This window comes from Humulus lupulus, chromosome 1 (assembly GCF_963169125.1).
Source record: "Humulus lupulus chromosome 1, drHumLupu1.1, whole genome shotgun sequence".
NCBI lineage: Eukaryota > Viridiplantae > Streptophyta > Magnoliopsida > Rosales > Cannabaceae > Humulus > Humulus lupulus.
This window is the reverse complement of record NC_084793.1, coordinates 74,304,610-74,325,067: the sequence shown is the minus strand read 5'-3', so window position 1 is coordinate 74,325,067 and position 20,458 is coordinate 74,304,610. Positions and strand designations below refer to the sequence as shown.

At 34.3% G+C, this 20,458-nt stretch overlaps 1 protein-coding gene and 1 long non-coding RNA gene across 2 annotated transcripts; one reads left to right on the top strand and one right to left on the bottom strand.

The window, feature by feature from the left end:
* Positions 1-2,238: 2,238 nt before the first annotated feature.
* Positions 2,239-6,279, top strand: LOC133794745 (zinc finger protein GAI-ASSOCIATED FACTOR 1-like). The gene is made up of 3 exons (XM_062232132.1): positions 2,239-2,752; positions 3,482-3,878; positions 4,951-6,279. Exons 1-3 carry the CDS (start codon positions 2,488-2,490, stop codon positions 6,083-6,085), a joined length of 1,797 nt encoding a protein of 598 aa, XP_062088116.1. The 5' UTR covers positions 2,239-2,487; the 3' UTR covers positions 6,086-6,279.
* A 1,226-nt stretch (positions 6,280-7,505) lies between these two features.
* LOC133794755 (uncharacterized) lies at positions 7,506-10,360 on the bottom strand. The gene is made up of 2 exons (XR_009875308.1): positions 10,003-10,360; positions 7,506-9,909 (listed from the first exon to the last, which is right to left on the bottom strand). It is a non-coding gene; the product is annotated as an uncharacterized LOC133794755 (long non-coding RNA).
* Between the last annotated feature and the right edge of the window lie 10,098 nt (positions 10,361-20,458).

Sequence of the window (20,458 nt, the reverse complement as noted above, 5' to 3'; positions counted from 1 at the left end):
CACTTTCAAACCAGAGGTTGAAGAAGAAGATGTAGAGGAGGAGGAGGAAGCAGCATAAGAGGATGCCATGGAAGAAAATCTCTCTCGTTACAACTGATACCAAGTGAAAGAAATGAAGAAAGGTGAATGGAAAGCTCTCGTGTATAGCACAAGAGGTAGCTCTCTTTATTTAGACTGAGGTTAGTTACAAGATTCAAAACAGAATTCAACTAATTCCTGAAAGCTTGAGATTGTCTTAATACATTTGTAACTAATTTGATAGCTCATGCTGAGCTGATTGAGCTAACTCTATAGAAGGTTTCTCAACAGATAGAAGACAGTAAACACCATTATTATTGAGAAAATTAAACAAATGAAGCTACTCGAAGCTAAAGGTAATAGTATTACTGATCTCCTAATCTGCAGATGACCCCAGACATCCCCATATCCAACCCACTAACAATGTTGGGTGGAGCTTGCACACTGACCATCCAAATTCGACCCACCATCGATGCTTGACCACCCCACCAGGCACACACCACCCCAAAAAGGAAGAGCCCCTGATCTCCCTCTAAGCTCCAACACTAACACAACAACAGAGCCATCATCGCCAAGAGTGAGGGACTAACACCACTTCTGAGCCTTGACCAGGGAGTTTGCCATTCTCACCATACCAGTCGTCATCTATGAAGAAGGGAGATTCGTCTTCCACCTAGCATCTCTGCCCTTACTCGAAGCTCCAACCAACACTACACAACCTACAAGCAGAAAAGCAACCTTGGCCAAAGTGACCAACATGCACAAGGAGACACCAGTGACTCCAGCAGAGAAACACAAAAGATAAATAAAAAAAAAAACACCTAGGTTTTAGGGTTGACAAAGAGAGACAATAATTTGATTATAACAGGTGTGTTTGTCTAACTAAAAAAACTACATTATAATCATGTAAATAAAATTAAGAAATCTCAATTATATTTTTCAATTCTCATAGAATATTAATGTAACTTATCTTCAAAAATGTATAAAAGAAAATTACTTCATTTTCCAATTACTATCCAATATTACGAATTATATTCTGAAAGAATTCAGATATAATTAGTATTTATATCTGAACACACCATTCAATTAAACTATATAATTTTATTAGAGTTTGAGAATAAACAAATTGTACATAAAAGCATGCAACATTTCATATGAAACATAATGACTATATATAGATAGTTCCACAGGTACATGTGCTTGAAATCATTCTCCGCCACATAAAATTGTTTACTCATTGAGACTTTAATTCTAAAATTTGTTCTAGCTAATTCTAGTTATTAGGATCAAATATTAAAATTAGATACTTATTACAATAATAAAAAAAAAATAGCAGTTTTTCATCTATCAAATTACTCATCATGACTCCTTTGATCCTTTATGCATATCTGCTAGATATAATTATTATTTATCTGAAAGTCCATTGAAATCATGCTAAGTAGAGACTTTCGCTTCCTGAGGGGCACACCCCTTCATGAATTACTCTTGTTCTGCTGCAATATATAACTAAAATCATGCTCTTAAAAATTATATAAATATTCACAACAATAGTAATATATATCGAAGAATTTTGAATGATGGTTTGAATTTCATAAATAAAATAAATTATATAATCATTAATTTTAAATATTATTATAATTTATCAAATATTTTTATTATAAGGTTATAACGGTTGAATTTATGTAACATTAAATATTAATATAACCATTAAATAATAATAAATATAATGCCTTTTTTATAAAGTTAATTAAATTTTTAGAAATGTCATCAATAATTTTAATTTTAATTTTAAAATGAAATTTTAGTTTAAAAAAATATGTTTTTTAAAATATATAATTTTTTTTAATAAATAAAATTTTATTGTTTATCTTTAATTTAATGCTTATTATTAAATTTTTTAATTCAACTTATAATTTTTGAAATACTATTCTAACTACAAAATATAAATATTGATATAATTATTAAGTAAAAGAAAATTGAAAAGGAACAAAGTTTATTTATATTTATTTAAATATTTAAGATTATTTCTGATTTTAAAAAAGGAATATAGTCATAAAATAAATACTAAATAAAGTAATAAATTCATACCAGAATGATGTATAATTAAATAAATTACGAAAATTATAGGCAAGTTAATTAAGGGCATCATGCGTAGGCATAGCTATTGTCTCATATGGCCACTATATATAATATTATATATAAGGCCAAAGATCACCAGTTTCCAATGTGTAAACTCTAAAGTCTTCATGTGATTAGTAATATTATACTTTGCTCTAGCACCAGAAATGAAGGAGTTGATTTCCATGGTTTTTTGTCTTCCTCTGCCAATATCAAACTCCTTCTGATTTGAGGGATAGAGCTAGATTCACCAACAACAAGAGAAGAGTCTAGCTAGTTAGCTAGAAATTAAGATAGGACAAACTATACTTAATCATCACTATATATTTTGTATCATTAACTTTTGTTCAAATGTCAAATATCACAGCAACAGGTGAGGAAGGAAGCTTCTCTTCAGGGAATAATAATAATAATAATAATAATGATCATCTTAACAGCACTACAACCGGAGATGAAGAAGTCATTCAGGGAAATCAACAAAAAAAACAGATACACTTTCATGGCTCCAATTCCTCTATTCCTTCCGCTACTACTACTCTTAGTACTAACAGCAACGATTCTTCTTCTCAACAACCAGTTCTGCCTAAGAAGAAAAGAAATCTTCCAGGAACTCCAGGTAATTATATTTCATGATCACCTATTTATTTATTTGTTTATATATGCTTAATTTGATCTCATATCAAGTTTTTGTTGTTAATTAATATATCAATTAATTATGATGATCTCACTAAAGATTGAATCGATCATCATCATTTCAAGTGTTAAACATCACTGAAATTACATGGATATTGATGATCTCATGATCATATGATCATTCTGAATTCTGAAATGAGATCTTTTAATTTGGGAATATTAATTTCAAATATGTTTCTGGAGAGTTGAATTCAGTGATCGTAATTAGATTCACATATTCTTGTTCTACTTATTACAATATACGATCAAAGTTGCATGCAATTCAGATTAATTCGTATATTAATTGATCATTTGTGAAACGTAAAAGATTAGCTGATATGATTAGAGCTTTTGAATAATTGATCCATTGTGAGAGAAAAAAGTTCAATTATTGATTTGAGATCTATATTGTGCAATAATTGCTAGAAAGTACTGTTTGCAGCTTGAAAATTCACTTTCAAATTCTCTCTTTTTGTTGCCAATATTGATATCACTGTTTTGTACTGCTATATATGGGCCATATTGACTGTGCATGCAATAATAACACTGAAGTGATCCAAAATCACTATCTATCTATATATATATTTATATAGATATAATATTGGGTCATGTCTCATATACCTTTTCTTATTAATTTCTTTATAAATATATAAATAATTAAAATGATGATCAGATCCAAATGCTGAAGTTATAGCTCTATCACCAACAACCCTAATGGCAACAAACCGTTTTGTGTGTGAGATATGCAACAAAGGGTTCCAAAGAGACCAAAACCTTCAGTTACACAGAAGAGGCCACAATCTACCATGGAAGCTTCGACAAAGAACGACAACAGAGGTGAAGAAACGGGTCTACATCTGCCCCGAACCCACATGTGTTCACCACAACCCGGCCAGAGCCTTGGGAGACCTCACTGGCATCAAAAAACACTTCAGCAGAAAGCATGGCGAAAAAAAATGGAAATGCGACAAGTGCTCTAAGAAGTATGCTGTTCAATCTGATTGGAAGGCTCATCAGAAGACTTGTGGCACTAGAGAATACAAATGTGATTGTGGTACTATTTTTTCCAGGTAGAATTCACATATCCATACCTATTTCTATTCTATACTACTACACGTTGTGTGTGTGTATATATATATATTTTATATTTTCTTCAATAAACATAATATTATAAATTTATCAAATTATATGTATAGAGCAGTGCTAAGTAAACTTTTCTATAGCGATAAATTATAATCTATTTTTTTTATATATTACAATCTATATGACAGTAGGTCTCTCACTAATATAAAAAAAATTGAATTATTTAGAATGCTGAAATCAGAATTTAAAAATTTATTTTACAAACATATAAAAAAAAATATTAAATATGCATACAATTCACTATTTCAACATTGATTTCGACACTATAAATTATTTTAAATTTCTAAAATATTCATAATATAACTGTTATAACTATAATATATACCGTGATATAAAAAATTTAGATTACAATTTCTTTGTGTAAAAACAAAAAAGCTTTATTTTGGCCCATGTAAAGAATTTTCCAATGTATATAAACGTTGGCAATGCATGCGATCCATTATGGAATACTTCGAGATGTAGATATATATATATATATATATGTAATATAAGTATATATCTTGATTGGGAAATCATTGGCCATGGCCACGAAATTAGTAAAATATATATGATGAAGTTTGAATATTTAGTGTGAAATCATATATATAAAGAAAATGGCCGACAAATTTATGTACATTTTCATTACATTTCGCAGTACTTTATACTTTTTTCAAGCAAAGGCTAAAGTCTAAGTCTTCCCTCTCTCCCCCCTCTGTCTTCTAACTTTATTATTTCTTCTTACATCTTTTTTACTGTAAAATTATAAAATAATAATATTGCAAATTATCTCTCTACTATAACTATATCTATATATTTTTCGGTAGGGTAATTATTAGACTACTAATTGGGTGATGACAAGTATTTTTCTTTTAAAAATTTACATGTCATATGAAATGGTCTTAAAAAAAAATTGGTATAGTATTATATATGTATATAATTTTGATGTTTGAATAAACTCTATTTATAATTTATATAGATTTAATTTTATCACTCTCATGCAAAACCCCACTATTTGTACAGGAGAGACAGCTTTATCACCCACAGAGCCTTTTGTGATGCATTAGCAGAAGAAAACAACAAAGTAAACCAAGGACTAATGAACAACAACAATATGGGACCAAAATTATTATCACAAGAGACACAAATGCCGGATCTCATGCCATCAATGCCCTTGAGTAGTAACGCATCCATTAATGGGCTTTCTGATTTCAAGTCAATTCCACAAGAGCTTATCCCAATGCCTTTTAAGCCCATGAACAGTGTGGTCACTGGAGGCATGTTTTCCACCAGCTCAGGCCCACTTTTTGGAAGCCCAAGAGGCCTTTCCACATCTTCAGCCTCCAGCCTTCAACTTAGCTCCAACAGCTCCTCTGGCTTTAATTACCTCCAAGACAACAAAAATGTGAGTAGCCCAATTCTTGCAGCTGGATCAGCCCATATGTCGGCTACGGCCCTACTCCAAAAGGCAGCTCAAATGGGAGCCACCGCAAGCAATAGCAGTATAAACTCCCCCATGATACAGAAGAGCTTTGGTAGTAGCATGGCCAGTCCACATATTTCTCATGACCAACTCTCTCCTGTCAAACAGGCCCAGATGCAGCTCCGTCCTATTAATCCTGCGTATGATCATCATTTTCAATCTCAACCATCCGATCATTCCAGCATGGTTGGCATCGACGGTGGGGAAGGAGGATTCAATCATACTCATAAAAGTCAACAAGAAATATCGCATTTGTTTGGACCTAATGGTCATGACATGGGAATGTATAGTCAAATGTTCATGAACAATACCAGTTCTACTACTATTCTAGAACAAGAGGATAGTATAAATTCTAGTTCCATACATGGAAAATTTGCAATAGAGAGGAATACAGCAGGATTGTCAAGGTTTGCGGAGACCGGTGGTGGCGGTGGTGGCGGTAGTGGCAGTGGCAATGGTGACGACGATAGAATAGTGGTTGACTTCATGGGGATAGGAGAGCCAAGGCCAGGGAGTGGTATGCATGAACAACAACAACAAAGGTTGGATCATCATCAATTGGAAGCAATGAGACAAAATAGATTGCCTCCAATGATGAATAATCACCCATTTCAGCAGCAAGTCTCACATGGAGACTCTGGGATGGAAAAGTCCTCCATTTGGGGAGACGTATGAAAGAAGAAAAGAAAAAGGAAAAAAAATTAAGCAAGGTTACTATTTAATTAATATTTAATGTGATGACAGTTTAACATGGGGCATGGTGAACCTTGGAAGTTTCAATTTGGAGTTGAGCTATGGCTCTGTTGGGCTTGGAATAGCCTATTTAGCTAACTGTACACAAATATATGAGTATTTTCTTTTTCAACCAAGTTCGTGTTACAATGTTTCTAGCTAAATTACGCATCCAACCCAAGCGAACAAAAATAATTTCTTACGATGGATATGGAAATTAGCGGCAAAATTACTTATAATTTTAAATTTATTACACTTGTATACTATAAATATATTATTATTGTGGAATATACACTTGCAAGATAATTGATAAAATAAATATTATAATTCTATGTTTAAAATACAAATAAAAAAAGTGAAAATAAAAGAACTGAATAATTACAAATTCAAACCAATAATAATACAATATGAACAATAGAGAAAAGTAAGAACAAAAAGCACAAAAGAAACTTTCACACTTACACCACCTTAAGTGTAGAATAGTGGATTTCACCAATTTGAAAAAAGTTCTAGACATTTATCAAAAAGTTTATTTTCTCATATCTCTAACCACTAAGGGACTCTCAAGTTTAAGAAATAATTCTTTGAAATTATCAAGAATTTGGTATGTTTTATGAATAGAAAATTAGTTGTCTTACAAGTGAACAAAAGTCTCTAATTATAGAGTTTGAGATCACCAATTGATTTCTAAATTCTACCAACCCCTTGCGTGTTACCAATTATAAATTGGGTATTTATAGAATTAAAGGAATGATTTGAGAATTTGTTGGGATTTTACAACGTTCAAAGCATAAAAAATATGCTTTAAAACTGGAACGGTTAGGTTACTGATTTGTAACCCCATGTACCAACTTTGGTTACAATATGTCAAAATGTCCCAAATCATCTCTCATGCAATTTTATAACATCCAAACACTTATTAGCTATCAAAATAACATCTCCAACTGCTATAAAACAATATAACACATGAAAATTAAATTAAGAATATGTAACTTCTTTTACATATTGATTATGGTGATATTTTGGGAGTTACAAATCAGTAACCAAATTTGCAACTTCCCTTTGTATGTTACAAATTGACACACCCCATTTTATTTGTCACACTCATTTAATTAACATTATATTATTTATATAAAATAATATAACAATTATAACGGTTCAGTACTGAATGTTATAGCTTTGTGTGGCTATTGTCATCTCTCCATTAACTCCTAAAAATGCATGTAATGCATTATGCAATGATTTGTTGAAAAATAGGGCATGTGATATTGATTATAAATAAAATAAATAACATGTGATATTGATATAAAATAACTAACATAAACATATATTCTGAGAAGTGGAGATGAAGATAATACAAATATATCAAAATAAAATAAAGCATATGTATTATAAATATCGTTTTTGTGTGAAACCGAGTCTAGTGTTCCATACTATCTCCTTAAAACAATTATGCCTCCTCACGGGGTGCTAGAGGATTGCTAACGGCGTTTGTCTCCCATGATAAAATGGTCTATGAGCAGCAGCTAAGCACCTTGCTTCTACTCCCAACGAACTGACCAATGCCTAAGAACACCATCAAGATGTGACTGAGGACTAAGAGAGCTACAACGCCATATGGTATGAACTCAAAGGAGGTTCAACCAGGAACCAAGAGAGTTTTATCAAGAGAAAGAGAGAGTTTCAAAATTTAAGAGAGAGATTTTCGAATGATGTGTCAAACAATGAGGTCAAGCCCTCTATTTATAGCCTTTAAGGGGGGCCAAGAGGATGAGAATCAAGCAAACAAAATTGGGTAACTGCCCAAAAATTTAATTTTGGGTAACTACCCAAAATTGATTATTATGAAGCAATTTTCGTGCAAGCCAAGAGGAGATCTTCCAGACTCATGTTTAGAGTGTTCTATAATTTTTTTGTTGACTTTTAAGGAAAAAATTAATGCTGGGTTGCAAAACAAGTCCAACATAGACCGGGCTTTATGGGCATACATTCATGCTTGTAGGACTCAATAGCGCACACAAGTTTAATGTGTTTTTTCTTCACCCACAATGATTTGCATCCTCTGTGCATGTAAGAGAGAGTCTCGTTGTTTATCAACTTACCATGATAAGGATATGAAATTATATATATACCAATTTAAAAGGGTACTTAAATTTTCATGTTGAATTAACACAAATCACATTATTTTCCCTTATCATTTTGCCTACTTTAAGTGACAATTTCTCATTCACCCCATAACTATTTTGAGCATATTGATACTTGATATTTATGTACTCGTGGAGGAGAATACAAATCTCCAAAGACATCTCACTAATAACAAGTGAGTCTCAATAAACCATGCCTCAAAATGTTACTCTAAAATAGGGTTACACTATTTTTGCAACATGATTAACTTTTTTGGTATATAAGTGCAATAAATTCACAATTTTGGTTTTTTTTAAAGAATAATTTTAGGTAACTTATTAACTTATACGCTTTAGCCGCTTTGTTGAAAAAAAATATATATTGAAAGGATTCATAAAAAAAATAAAAAATAAAAAACTTAAAATCCTTAATTATGTAACAACCCAAAATTCTAGATTTGTAACATTTATATGGGCAAAAAAATTAATTATATTGCACATTTTAGGAGTTAATGGATAAGATGTTAACGTCACACAAAAAAATAGATTTTGATAGTTTTATCGTTTTAAAAAAAGCAATATATCTGTAACAAATCTAAAATTTTAAGTAATTGTGCTACTGATATTCCTTTTGCATATAATTATTTCAAAAATTTTAATTAAATTGCAAAAAAAATTGAAGATATAGTAAGTCATACAGGGAATTCCACAATTATAATTTGATATTTGTGTAATCATGATTTGGGATATTTGAGGTGAAAGCCAATAAATTAGGCTGAAAGTTGCACCTAAATACCTAATAAATACTGTAAAATAAATTGATAACAAAAGTACGTTTCATCATTATTTTGGTGTGATCATTGGTACATGAATATTTTTTAGTACTTTAAAATGCTAAATTGAAGTACTCTTCTTAAAAAATGAAATGCTGGAAGTCTCATTTGAAAGTTTGACCAATAATATAAAGTTTGGCAAGTTGAAAACTCTGTAACAACACTATCTTGACAGCAAACAATTTTGACTATCTTAGTTAGAAAATTCACAACTCACAAACCATAATGAATTTAACAAATCTGTATTACATGCTTCCTATTCAATATATCTACTAAAAGTTTACCAAATATTAGCTCCTAAATGTAAACATAGCATGTTCAATAATATTTTTCAAAAATTTAAGTGCAAGCTACCAGGATTAGATTTCAGATTGAGTATGGATTTTGCAAGGGTCATAACTCCTACTTTAGAAAACATTTTTAAGTGTTTCAAAAGCCTAAACTTATGTACTCTTCCCATATTTAACATTGGTGAAAACCTTTTTATGAGAACAGATTGTAAAATCAGGGTTTAACTCATTGGATGTTACCTATTAAATCTGGCAGCAAGAAATTTTTATAACTTCCTATGGAAATTTTGGATTTCCACTAAAATATTCACATTGCACACATGCATGCATCATCTAATGCTATCACACACCTTATTAAAACATAAACAAGAGATCAAAACCTTCCATGCATCTCAAAAACGCAGATTGGAAGATTAAACATAAACTATTACCAAAACACAAGATTTTTACCTTTGAAGTTCTAGGTTTTGTTTCTTATGCGTCATTGACCTTTTCGAACCACTCCTCTATCCTCTTAACATCTTAACACCCATCCCAAACTACCCATGATTAGATTCAAACAAATCTTAGAATAACAAAAGAAAATTGAGAGATTTTGAAACCCGAAAGCTTACCTTGAATTTTTCTTTTCACAATAAGGCTTGCATGCACAAGCTTTTAGCTCATTTCCCTACTTGAAATGGATTCCTACTCTTTCAAACATACATGATCTGAGTTTGATAGAGCTCCAACTAAAAAAATGAAATGAGAAAGCACCCAAGGGTGCTCAGCCAAGAGAAGGGAAGAAGAGCAAGAAATGTTCATGAGAAACTTACCTCTTTGATGAGCTAAAGTTTGGAGGTGCTCTAATGAAGTTCTTGTGAGGAGAGAGGGAGGTTTCTTTTTCAGATTTTCTAGTGAGATGGAAGAGCTTTCTTGCTGAAATGGTGAAGAGAAAGAAGAAAGGAAAAAAGAGAGGCTAGGCGTGTAGAGAGGAAAGGAAAGAGGAAGAGTGAGTTGTTGGTTTTGCTCTTAGATAGTTTAGTGTAAGACTTGAAGTGACAGTAGGAATGTGATGACTCTCTTACCACTCACAGGAAAGCCAACCTCTCTAAATGACACTTATGCCCTCCTATTTTCTTTTATTTTTAAATAAAGCTGCTTATTCCCCAAGACTAGAATGGTACATTTGTAAAAATGTAATTTCTTATAGTTTTCAACTAAAGGAACTTAGGATTTTTCATTTAATTGAATGTCACACCAAAAAAAATATTTGACGACATTAGTCTTACTAAATAAATATTTACATAATTTTACTTATATAATTTCCTTTGGTCTTAATTCCACCTTAAGCAGGAATAAGTATTTTCCCATAGCTTGCACATATTGAATTTTACCAGAAAATTTATTAAACTTATTTGTTTTCCCTTATTCATAATTATTCTATGCTCAACTTATATTTTTTTCACCATAATTATTGGTGAATATTTTAGATCTGAGATTTTCACCCGATTAGGGATTTTGACTTGGTCTGCGACTGTAGTCTTAGTTTGATTGCATAACAAAACATATTATATAATAACTAATATTTAAACACATAACTTACATACAAGGCATACCATATTTCTTACAAGTATGGAAATACTTGGAAGTAAAATTTATGAGAATAAAATTTCCCGTAAACCCGAACTCTACCCGGTTATTTAGACGCGGGGCATTACAATACCTACAATTTATACAAGTTTCGTCCTCGAAACTTAAAACAATTGTGGGTATAATTCTTTCATCTTTCACTCGATTTCCTAGGTTGCTTCTTCTACTCCGTGGTTGCACCACTATACCTTAACCAAGGGAATAGTCTTATTGCGTAACACCTTGTCTTTCCAATCCAAAAGCATAATCGACTTTTCCTCGTAGCATAGCTTTGGATCTACTTCCAATTGTTCATAATTGAGTACATGAGTAGGATCTTCCACATATTTCCTTAACATAGATACGTGAAATACTTCATGCACCTGAGCCAAAGCGGGTGTAAGAGCTAATCAGTAAGCTACTTCTCCAATTCTTTCCAATATTTCGAACGGTCCAACAAATCTCGCAATTAGTTTTCCTTTCTTTCCAAACCACAAGGCTTCACTTAAAGGGGCTACCTTCAGAAATACTTTATCTCCGACCTCAAACACGAAAGGTCTTGGACGTCGATATGCATATTTGCGTTGTCGGTCAACTGAGGTCTGTAATATTTCTCATATCTTCTTGATGTCCTCTATAACTTGATCAACTTCGTCTGGTCCCAAGAATCATCTTTCACCCACTTCATGCCAATGAATTGGGGATCGACACTTTCTCCCGTACAGAGCTTCATATGGTGCCATCTTAATGGAGTCATGGTAATTATTTTTATAAGCAAACTCCATTAATGATAGCTTTGTATTCCATGATCGTGAAATATTGAGCACACTCTCAACATATCTTCCAATGTCTAGATGGTTCGTTCGCTTTGACCGTAAGTTTGGGGATGAAATGCGGTACTAAACTTAAGCTGGGTCCCCAAACCTTCTTGAATCATTCTCCAAAATACCGAAGTAAATCTCCAGTCTCGGTCCGAAACTATATATGCGGGTACTCCAAGTAATTTCACGATCTCTGCAATATATAAATCTACTAGTTTATATGCAAAGTACGTAATCTTAATTGGCAGAAAGTGTGCTAACTTGGTCAGTCTGTCGACAATGACCCAAATGGTATCTTCCCTCTTTGGGGTCGTGGGCAGGCCAGTGACAAAGTCCATCGTGACCATCTCCCATTTCCATTATGGAATATATAATGGTAGCAACCCCGCTGGTCTTTGATGCTCCTCCTTTGTTTGTTGACACGTTAGGCAATGCGTCACTTATTCTGCTACTTCTTTCTTCATTTTCGGCCACCAAAAGTATTTTTTAAGATAACGGGTACATCTTCGTGGTGTCGGGGTGCATTGCGTAGGGGGCATCATGCGCTTCATAGAAGATTTGCTTCTTGATTTCTGCATCATTGGGAACACAAATTTTTCCTTTAAACCCTAACACCCCATCTTTCGATATGTGGAACCCCGGTCGCATGTCCTTCCTCACTTCGTGTTTGATCTGCTTATACTAATGCTCCAATAGTTTCCCTCCTTGTATGGCCTCCATAATGGTGGCTTGTACTGAAAGGTTCACTAATCTTCCTACTATCACTTTGAGATCCAATGTAGAGATGTCATGTTGTAACTCTGACAACATTTCTTGTATGGTCATCACGCACACCATCGGCTGTCGACTCAAAGCATCTGCCACCTTATTGACCTTTTCGGAATGATACAAAATATCACAATCATAATCGTTGAATAATTCTAACCATCGGTGCAACCTCATGTTCAGTTCCTTTTGAGTGAAGAAGTACTCCAGGCTCTTGTTATCGGTGTAAATATCGCAGTGTATCCCATAGAGATAATGCCTCTAGATTTTCAATGCGAACACTGCAGCAGCCAGTTCTAGGTCATGTGTTGGGTAGTTCTTCTCGTAATTCTCTAGCTGTCGTGACGCGTGAATGATCACCTTGCCATGTTGAATCGGAACTACCCCCAATCCTTGTTATGAGGCATCGTTGTAAATTGTGTATCCCTCATCCTCGCTGGGGATAGTCAACACTGGGGCAGTGGTTAGTCTCGTTTTTATCTCTTGGAAATTCCTTTCACATTGCTCAGTCCATACGAACTTAGAAATTTTTCGGGTAAGGGCAGTCATGGGTGTAGCTATCTTTGAGAACCCTTCTACGAACCACCTATAATACCCTGTTAACCTGAGGAAACTCCCACCTCCTGAGCATTTTTCAGGGGTTTCCACCGACTCACTGCCTTTATCTTGGTAGGATCCACAGATATCCCTTCGTCCAACACCACATGACCTAAGAAGCTTACTTTTTCCAGCCAAAATTCACACTTGGAGAATTTAGCATACAACTTAGGTTCCATCAAACGCTGGAGGACCATTTCCAGATGCACCACATGTTCCTCTTGGTTCTTCGAGTATATAAAAATGTCTTCGATAAAAATGATAACAAATTTATCTAAGAATTCGATAAATAATCGGTTCATGAGGTCTATGAATGTTGCCAGTGCATTGGTGAGTCCAACGACATGACCACGAACTCGTAGTGCCCATATCGCGTTAGAAACGTCGACTTGGGTATGTCTAACTCTTTAACTTTAAGCTAGTGGTATCCTAACCAGAGATCTATCTTGGAGAATATCAATGCTCCTGAAGTTGATCGAATAGATCATCGATTCTGGGAAGCAGATATCAGTTTTTGATCGTTAACTTGGTCAATTCTTGATAGTCTATGCACATTCTCATGGAGCCATCCTTTTTCTTTATGGAAAAAACTAGGGCTCCCCACAGAGAATGACTTGGCCTTATGAATTTCTTATTTAACAAATCTTGGAGTTGGGTCTGCAATTTCTTAAGTTCCGCTAGCACCATTCGATATAGAGTCTTCAAGATAGGTGTCTTTCCAGGGACCAACTCTATCTCGAAAACTACTTCTTGGTATGGTGGAATGCCTGGAAGATCGTCACGAAATACCTCGGGATGCTTAAATACGATTGGCACATCCAGTGTTCATAGATTATCCCTTTGTACTTATCCACAATGTGAGCTAGATACCTAATACATTCGTCCTCCAACATCTTACTTCCTCTCATTGCTGAGACCATGGTAAACTTCTTGTATCTGGACGTTCCTTGAAAAGTGAATGGTTCCTCGCCTACTGTATGGAAGACCACTTTCCTCTTCTTGCAAGTGATCACTACACCATACATAGAAAGCCAATCCATACCTAAATTACGTCGTACTTTTTGGGAATACATTTTATAGAATCATAAGTATTTTCGTGTATGTTTCATATATTAAATATATTAACATATAAACACAACCTAGAAACATGTTTCTAATGAACTTCGTAAAGTAAATCAAATAACAGAGTTTAAGAATCTTACTTCTTACGTAGCGATCTTTAGACTCCTTCCTTCACTTTCTCTAACATTTGTTCCTTTATGTTGCAGAGTAAGGACAAGAGAGTGAACTGGATCTTCAAACTACACAGTCTTCCACAATTTCCTTTGATCACCTAAACTAGAGTGGGCAATTCTCAATGCATGAGATGGGAAAATTATAAAGAAGAAGAAAAAAGATATGAGTGGATACAATAGGTCTCTTGAGTCTATGTTTTTCCTTTCTTCACTTCACTACTTTTAGATTACAAAACCCTAGACTTAAGTACTTATTTATATCAAAACTTTAGGGTTAATTCAATTTAATTAAATAATTAAAATGAAATTCTTATTAATTAATTAAAAAATATATATTATATACACTGATTTCGTATATTACGAAATCTTTACAGTTATATTAAAGCTTTATATATAATTATAAATATATTTAAACAATAATTAATTAATTAAATGATTTATTCAAATCAACTCATTATAATTTGAATATTGATTTAATACTATTTATCAATTTGACAAAAATTTGTCATAATTAATAAATTTTCCCAAATTTCTCTTTTCTTCTCTAAATTCCACATGTTAGTAAAATTGTCCAAAATTGACACAAAATAATTTTGACAATCCTAATTGATAATTAAATTATTAATCGAGACTATCTAGATGATTTAATCAAAGGCATTGTGGGGACCATGGACCCATGAATTCAAGCTCCAATAAGTTACCGTAAAATTATTATCGAATAATTTCACTACCTTACTGATTTATCGTGACTCCACTAAAGACTCGAAATTGCACTCTTGAACTCATAGAACGCTTTACACTTAAAGTAAATACGTTATCCATTGTTACAACCATAATTTTTCATTCAATACTCTATAGATGATCTACAACTAAGTCGGGTACAAATTACTATTTTACCCCTCATTGTATTTTATCCTTAAATAACACTAATTTCCTTGTAAAATGATATTTCCATGAACTTTAATCCCAAAAATTAGTACTCAATCATTTAACTCGTTGAACCAAGCTATAAGGCGATCATCATTTCACTTCTTGTTAGAATCTATAGATGTTCATATCTATGATTAACACTCCCACTCAATAATACTACCAGGTCCCCAAGATGTAAGTATGGGCTAGTCCGTAGGGTAAGGTTGTAACGAACAAATCAAAGGACTTGAATAATACAATAAGTTAGAATACTAACCACTCTGAATTGAGATTGAATTTACCTATGGTCAATTTTATGATATGACTTTATTAGATAATAACGGTATATTTACTTATCTATCTAAAGTCAATATCTACTTTGCTAATGTTTCAGAAAGAACATAACACTACAATGTGTAAGTAGACCATATCATAGATTGGCAAGTCAATGTAAATCATGTGCACTGAATAATCTTAGGACTAACTTATGTTTGAACATATAATCATATTTATATTCCACTGTGATTACGTCACTATAAATAATATTAGCTCTATGATCGAGATTTAATAGAAGTTTATATTAAACAAATAATCATGAAAATAAAACATGCAAGCAAAGTGATTGACCAAGTCAAAAATAATTTATATTATTTTATTGATAATAAAATGAGATTACAAAGAACTTTAGTTTTAATTAGGGAATAAAACCCCAACAAACTCCCACTTACACTAATTGAAACTAATGCCTTAATTCTACTAATCCTATTTCCATGATATGCTTATCAAATGTAGCTTCTGGTAGTGTCTTTGTAAACAGATTCACAAGATTGTATTCAGATGCAAACTTCATAACCTTCACAACTCCCTGGCCACATATTCTTGAATTACGTGATACTTCATTTCTATATGCTTACTCCTCTTGTGCCTTCGAGGTTCATTTGAGTTGGCTATCGCTCTTGTGTTGTCACAAAATAACACAAACAGTTTATCCCTAGAATAACACCAAGGTCTGAATAGAACTTCTTTAGCCAGACTATTTCCTTAGCTGCTTCAGATGCAGCTATGTACTCAGCCTCCATGGTGGAATCTGAGATCGCAGATTGTTTTACGCTTCTCCATATCACAGCTCCACCCCCAAGAGTACACACCATTCTAGAAGGAGACTTCCTATCATCGACATCAGTTAGGAAATCTGAATCGGTGTAGCCTACAGGGTTCAAAACACCACCCTTGTAGACTAACATATAATCCCTAGTCCGTCTTAAATATTTCAGGATATGCTTAACTGCAATCCAATGTTCGGGTCCTGGGTTTGACTGATACATGCTCACTACTTCCACTGCATAGTAGATAGCTGGTCTAGTACACAACATAGCATACATCAGGCTTCCAACTGCAGATGCGTAAGGAACTTTTCTCATTGCATCTTCCTCTTCAAGAGTCTGGGGAGACTGCTTCTTTGAAAGATGAATTCCATGGCGGGACAGTAGACGTCCTTTCTTGGAATTTGACATTGAGAAACGTTCAAGCACTTTATCAATGTAAGCTACTTAAGATAAAGCTAATAGTTTGTTCTTTCTATCCCTAATGATCTTGATACCTAGAACATAACTCACTTCACCCAAATCCTTCATCTGGAATTGAGTGCTCAGCTAATTCTTCACATCTAATAATTTCTTAACATTTTTTCTAATGAGTAAGATATCATCTACAAAAAGAACCAAGAATGTAATGCCCTGAATAGTCAGAACCGTTACACTGTGTGTTAAAAATAGTGATTAACTTGTTAAGCGAGTCGTTTGGACTTAAAAGTGTAATTAGGGTTAAATGACGGTTTAAGTATCAAAAGTTTTGGTTAAAAGTTGGACTTTTCATTTAAAAGGTTAAGTAATTACAAGGGATCCCAAAATTTTCAAATAAATACAAGTTCATCCAAAAATAAATACAGACTTAGCCGACCTAAGCGGGAAATTTTCAACTAATGACTCGTGTTCCCCAAAATATCTCGATCGTGGCGGTCGAACAGGCTGAGTATGTACATGCTACCCCCATAGCTCTCCAACTCATGGCTGGTCCAGCCTTCCCGTGCCCTTACCTGCACCACGAAGCACCTGTGAGCTGAGGTCCATCAAGAAAACCCAACAATCATACATATAATCAAATAACATTATCATTTATTCCATACTCTATAACCACATCCTACTCATATAGACTTTCCAACAATATATTTTCCAAACATTATACGACTCATGCTGAGTGGATGGACATTCCATCTTCATAATGGCCTCGCCACTATGGCGGATACCTTATCCACGTTATGGCCCCACCACTACGGCATACATTACACATGTAATGTCGTTAACAGTCTCCCGACCAAGCAATCAGTACCAACAAATAGGACAACATAAATTCAAACACAGTAAACATTCAACGATAAAGGTATCATGGCACACTCCCTCATGTGCCCTACAATTGGGGCGCATGCCCTACACTGGGTGCAAGAAATAATTTTCTTACCTCGAGTCCTCAACGATGGGGTAAGGCGACAAGGAGCAAGATCCTTTCCTTCCTAAGCCTTGCGGTACCCCTAGTCACAACATAATAATGGATATACATCAAGAAATAAACCAATTAAAAGCTTCAAGATTGATTCCTAGCCTCTGGGGCCTTGAATTCTACTAAATCGGGTAGTAGAATCCTTCCCGAGCCTTTACATATGAGTTCCCGTACTCAAAAACCGTATTTGGCCAAAATCCCTAATTTTGAGCCACAACACCCCTCCTCAAGTCAGAGAACCCACTCCTCCTTTTGCTTGGATACGGGTCGCGGTGCAGCCCACCGAGTGTCGCGACGGTTCAGGGAACTACCATGGCCTCTAAGTTTGTGAGGGTCCCGGTGCCCTAAGAGCAGGGGCGTGGCGCGGCCCTGCGAACTCAGAAAAATTGCGATTTTTAGAAATCGCAAGTCTCCCAAATCTGCCCCAAAACATAGCTTTAACCCAAACCAACACCAGAAATGGACTCAGAAGTTCAGACAAATAGTAAACAACCTTAAAAACAAATCAAAACTTAATCATAAACCCATAATTCAAACTCTCATCAAAACTCCAAAATAACCTCTAAAGAACTTAGGTTACCTCTGAATTTCCAAGTTTCTTAGTTGTATGATCACGACACGACCTAAGCTGCCTTAGCCCAACTCTAGCTCCAATTCCCTTCAGTTTCCCAAGCTTTCACCTCAAAAATCCATAGAACCCAAACCACTCCAAAGGGAAGAAAGAGAACCAAGAGAGAGGAATAGAGAGAGTTGCTGGGTGTCTCTTTATGTGTTTTTGGGTTTCCTTTTGCTGAAGCAGCCTAGTAACTAAGTCACCTTCTTTGGGATTAAAAGACCGAAATGGCCTTACCTATTTCCTTGCTCTCTAATGCCCTAAGGGCAATTTAGTCCTTTGCTGCATTTCCCGCTAAACCTCAAAATTCCATCTAAAATCCCTAATTAATCCCGTTAGTCTTCCAAACACTAGTAATTTCCCCAAAATTTAACCCATACTCTAACATCCCTGGTAACTCACCAAATTACTAAAATATCCCTAGGCGCACCCCGAGCCGGGTATTAATCACTAATTCAACTTTTTTGCCAAATTTCTGACTAGAATCGTCTCATGCCACATATATCGAATATATCCACATAATAATGTGGTCCCACTCACAAAGCACATATAATTTACATTTATACCCTCAACGGGTCAAAATTACAGAAATGCCCTTTTTAACATAAACGGGCCTATAAGCACATTTAATACACTTAAACATGCATAAATAGTCATATCATCATACAACTCATATATTTTACATAATCTCACATATATTCAATTAAATTCACATAATAATCCATTTATGCCCTCCTGGCACACTAATCAAGGCACTAAGCCTTATTAGCAAAGTTGGGACGTTACAAGGAATACCACTATTTGATTTTCCCTTAGTTGGCAAACACAAGGCTTATCAATATTTTTTTCAAAGCCATAGGTTTTTATTATCTCATCAAACCTAAGATTCTAGGAACGAGAAGTTTGCTTAAGTCCATAAATGGACCTATTCAACTTGCAAACTTTTCCTTCTTGTCCAACTACTTTAAATCCTTCTAGTTGATCCATATAAATGACTTCGCCAAGCTTCCCATTAAGAAAAGATAACTTGACGTCCATTTTCCAGATCTCATAACCAAGAGCGGCTGATGTGGATAGGAGGATGCGAATGGACTTGAGCATGACTACCGGACTAAAAGTTTTCTCATAGTCCACGCCTTCTCTTTGGGTATAACCCTTTGCGACTAATCGAGCTTTATAAGTTTTGATCTTTCCTTCAACACCTCATTTCTTCTTGTAGATCCACTTGCACCCAACAGTCCTAAAGTCACTAGGTGCTTCCACAAGATCCCACACGAAATTTGAGTACATTGACTCAATTTCTTGTTTCAAGGCTTCCAGCTATAGTTCCTTTTCAGGGCTAGCCATTGCTTATTTGAAAGACAATGGATCATCGTCACCAGTGTCACCAACAACCATATTGGTTTGACCATCCAAACCATAGAAAACTAGGTTCCTAGAAACGTTCCCACTACGACGAGGCTCCGTGATAGTTTGCTCAGGAACAGTGGTACTTTCTTCATTTAAAAAGACTTGCGTCAGTTGGACATGAAGAGTAGGAATTTTATCATCAACTTGTGTTGATGATGATGGAACATTGGTCGGAGTCAATTGTAATGTCCCATGTTTTGAATACACGCTAGTAGTCGGTTGGAGCCGGTGAAGAATTATGTGGAATATTATTTTGATAAATGATATTATATGAATTTGTGATTATTCGTGAATTTGTATAGCCATTGTGATGATCTGGTAAGGGATCTAGCTTTATGCAAAGAAAGTGTAATGACCCAAAATTACTAATAAGGCTTAAGGGCATTGATTAGTGTGTCGAGAGGGCATAATTGGGGAGTTATGTGAATTAATGGTGAAAATGCATGATTATGTGATATGCATGCATATATGAGTATATGGATATATGAAATGCATGTCTAAGAGTATTAGTATGCATGTAAGCCCTGTTTAGCTTAAAGGGGTATATTCGTAA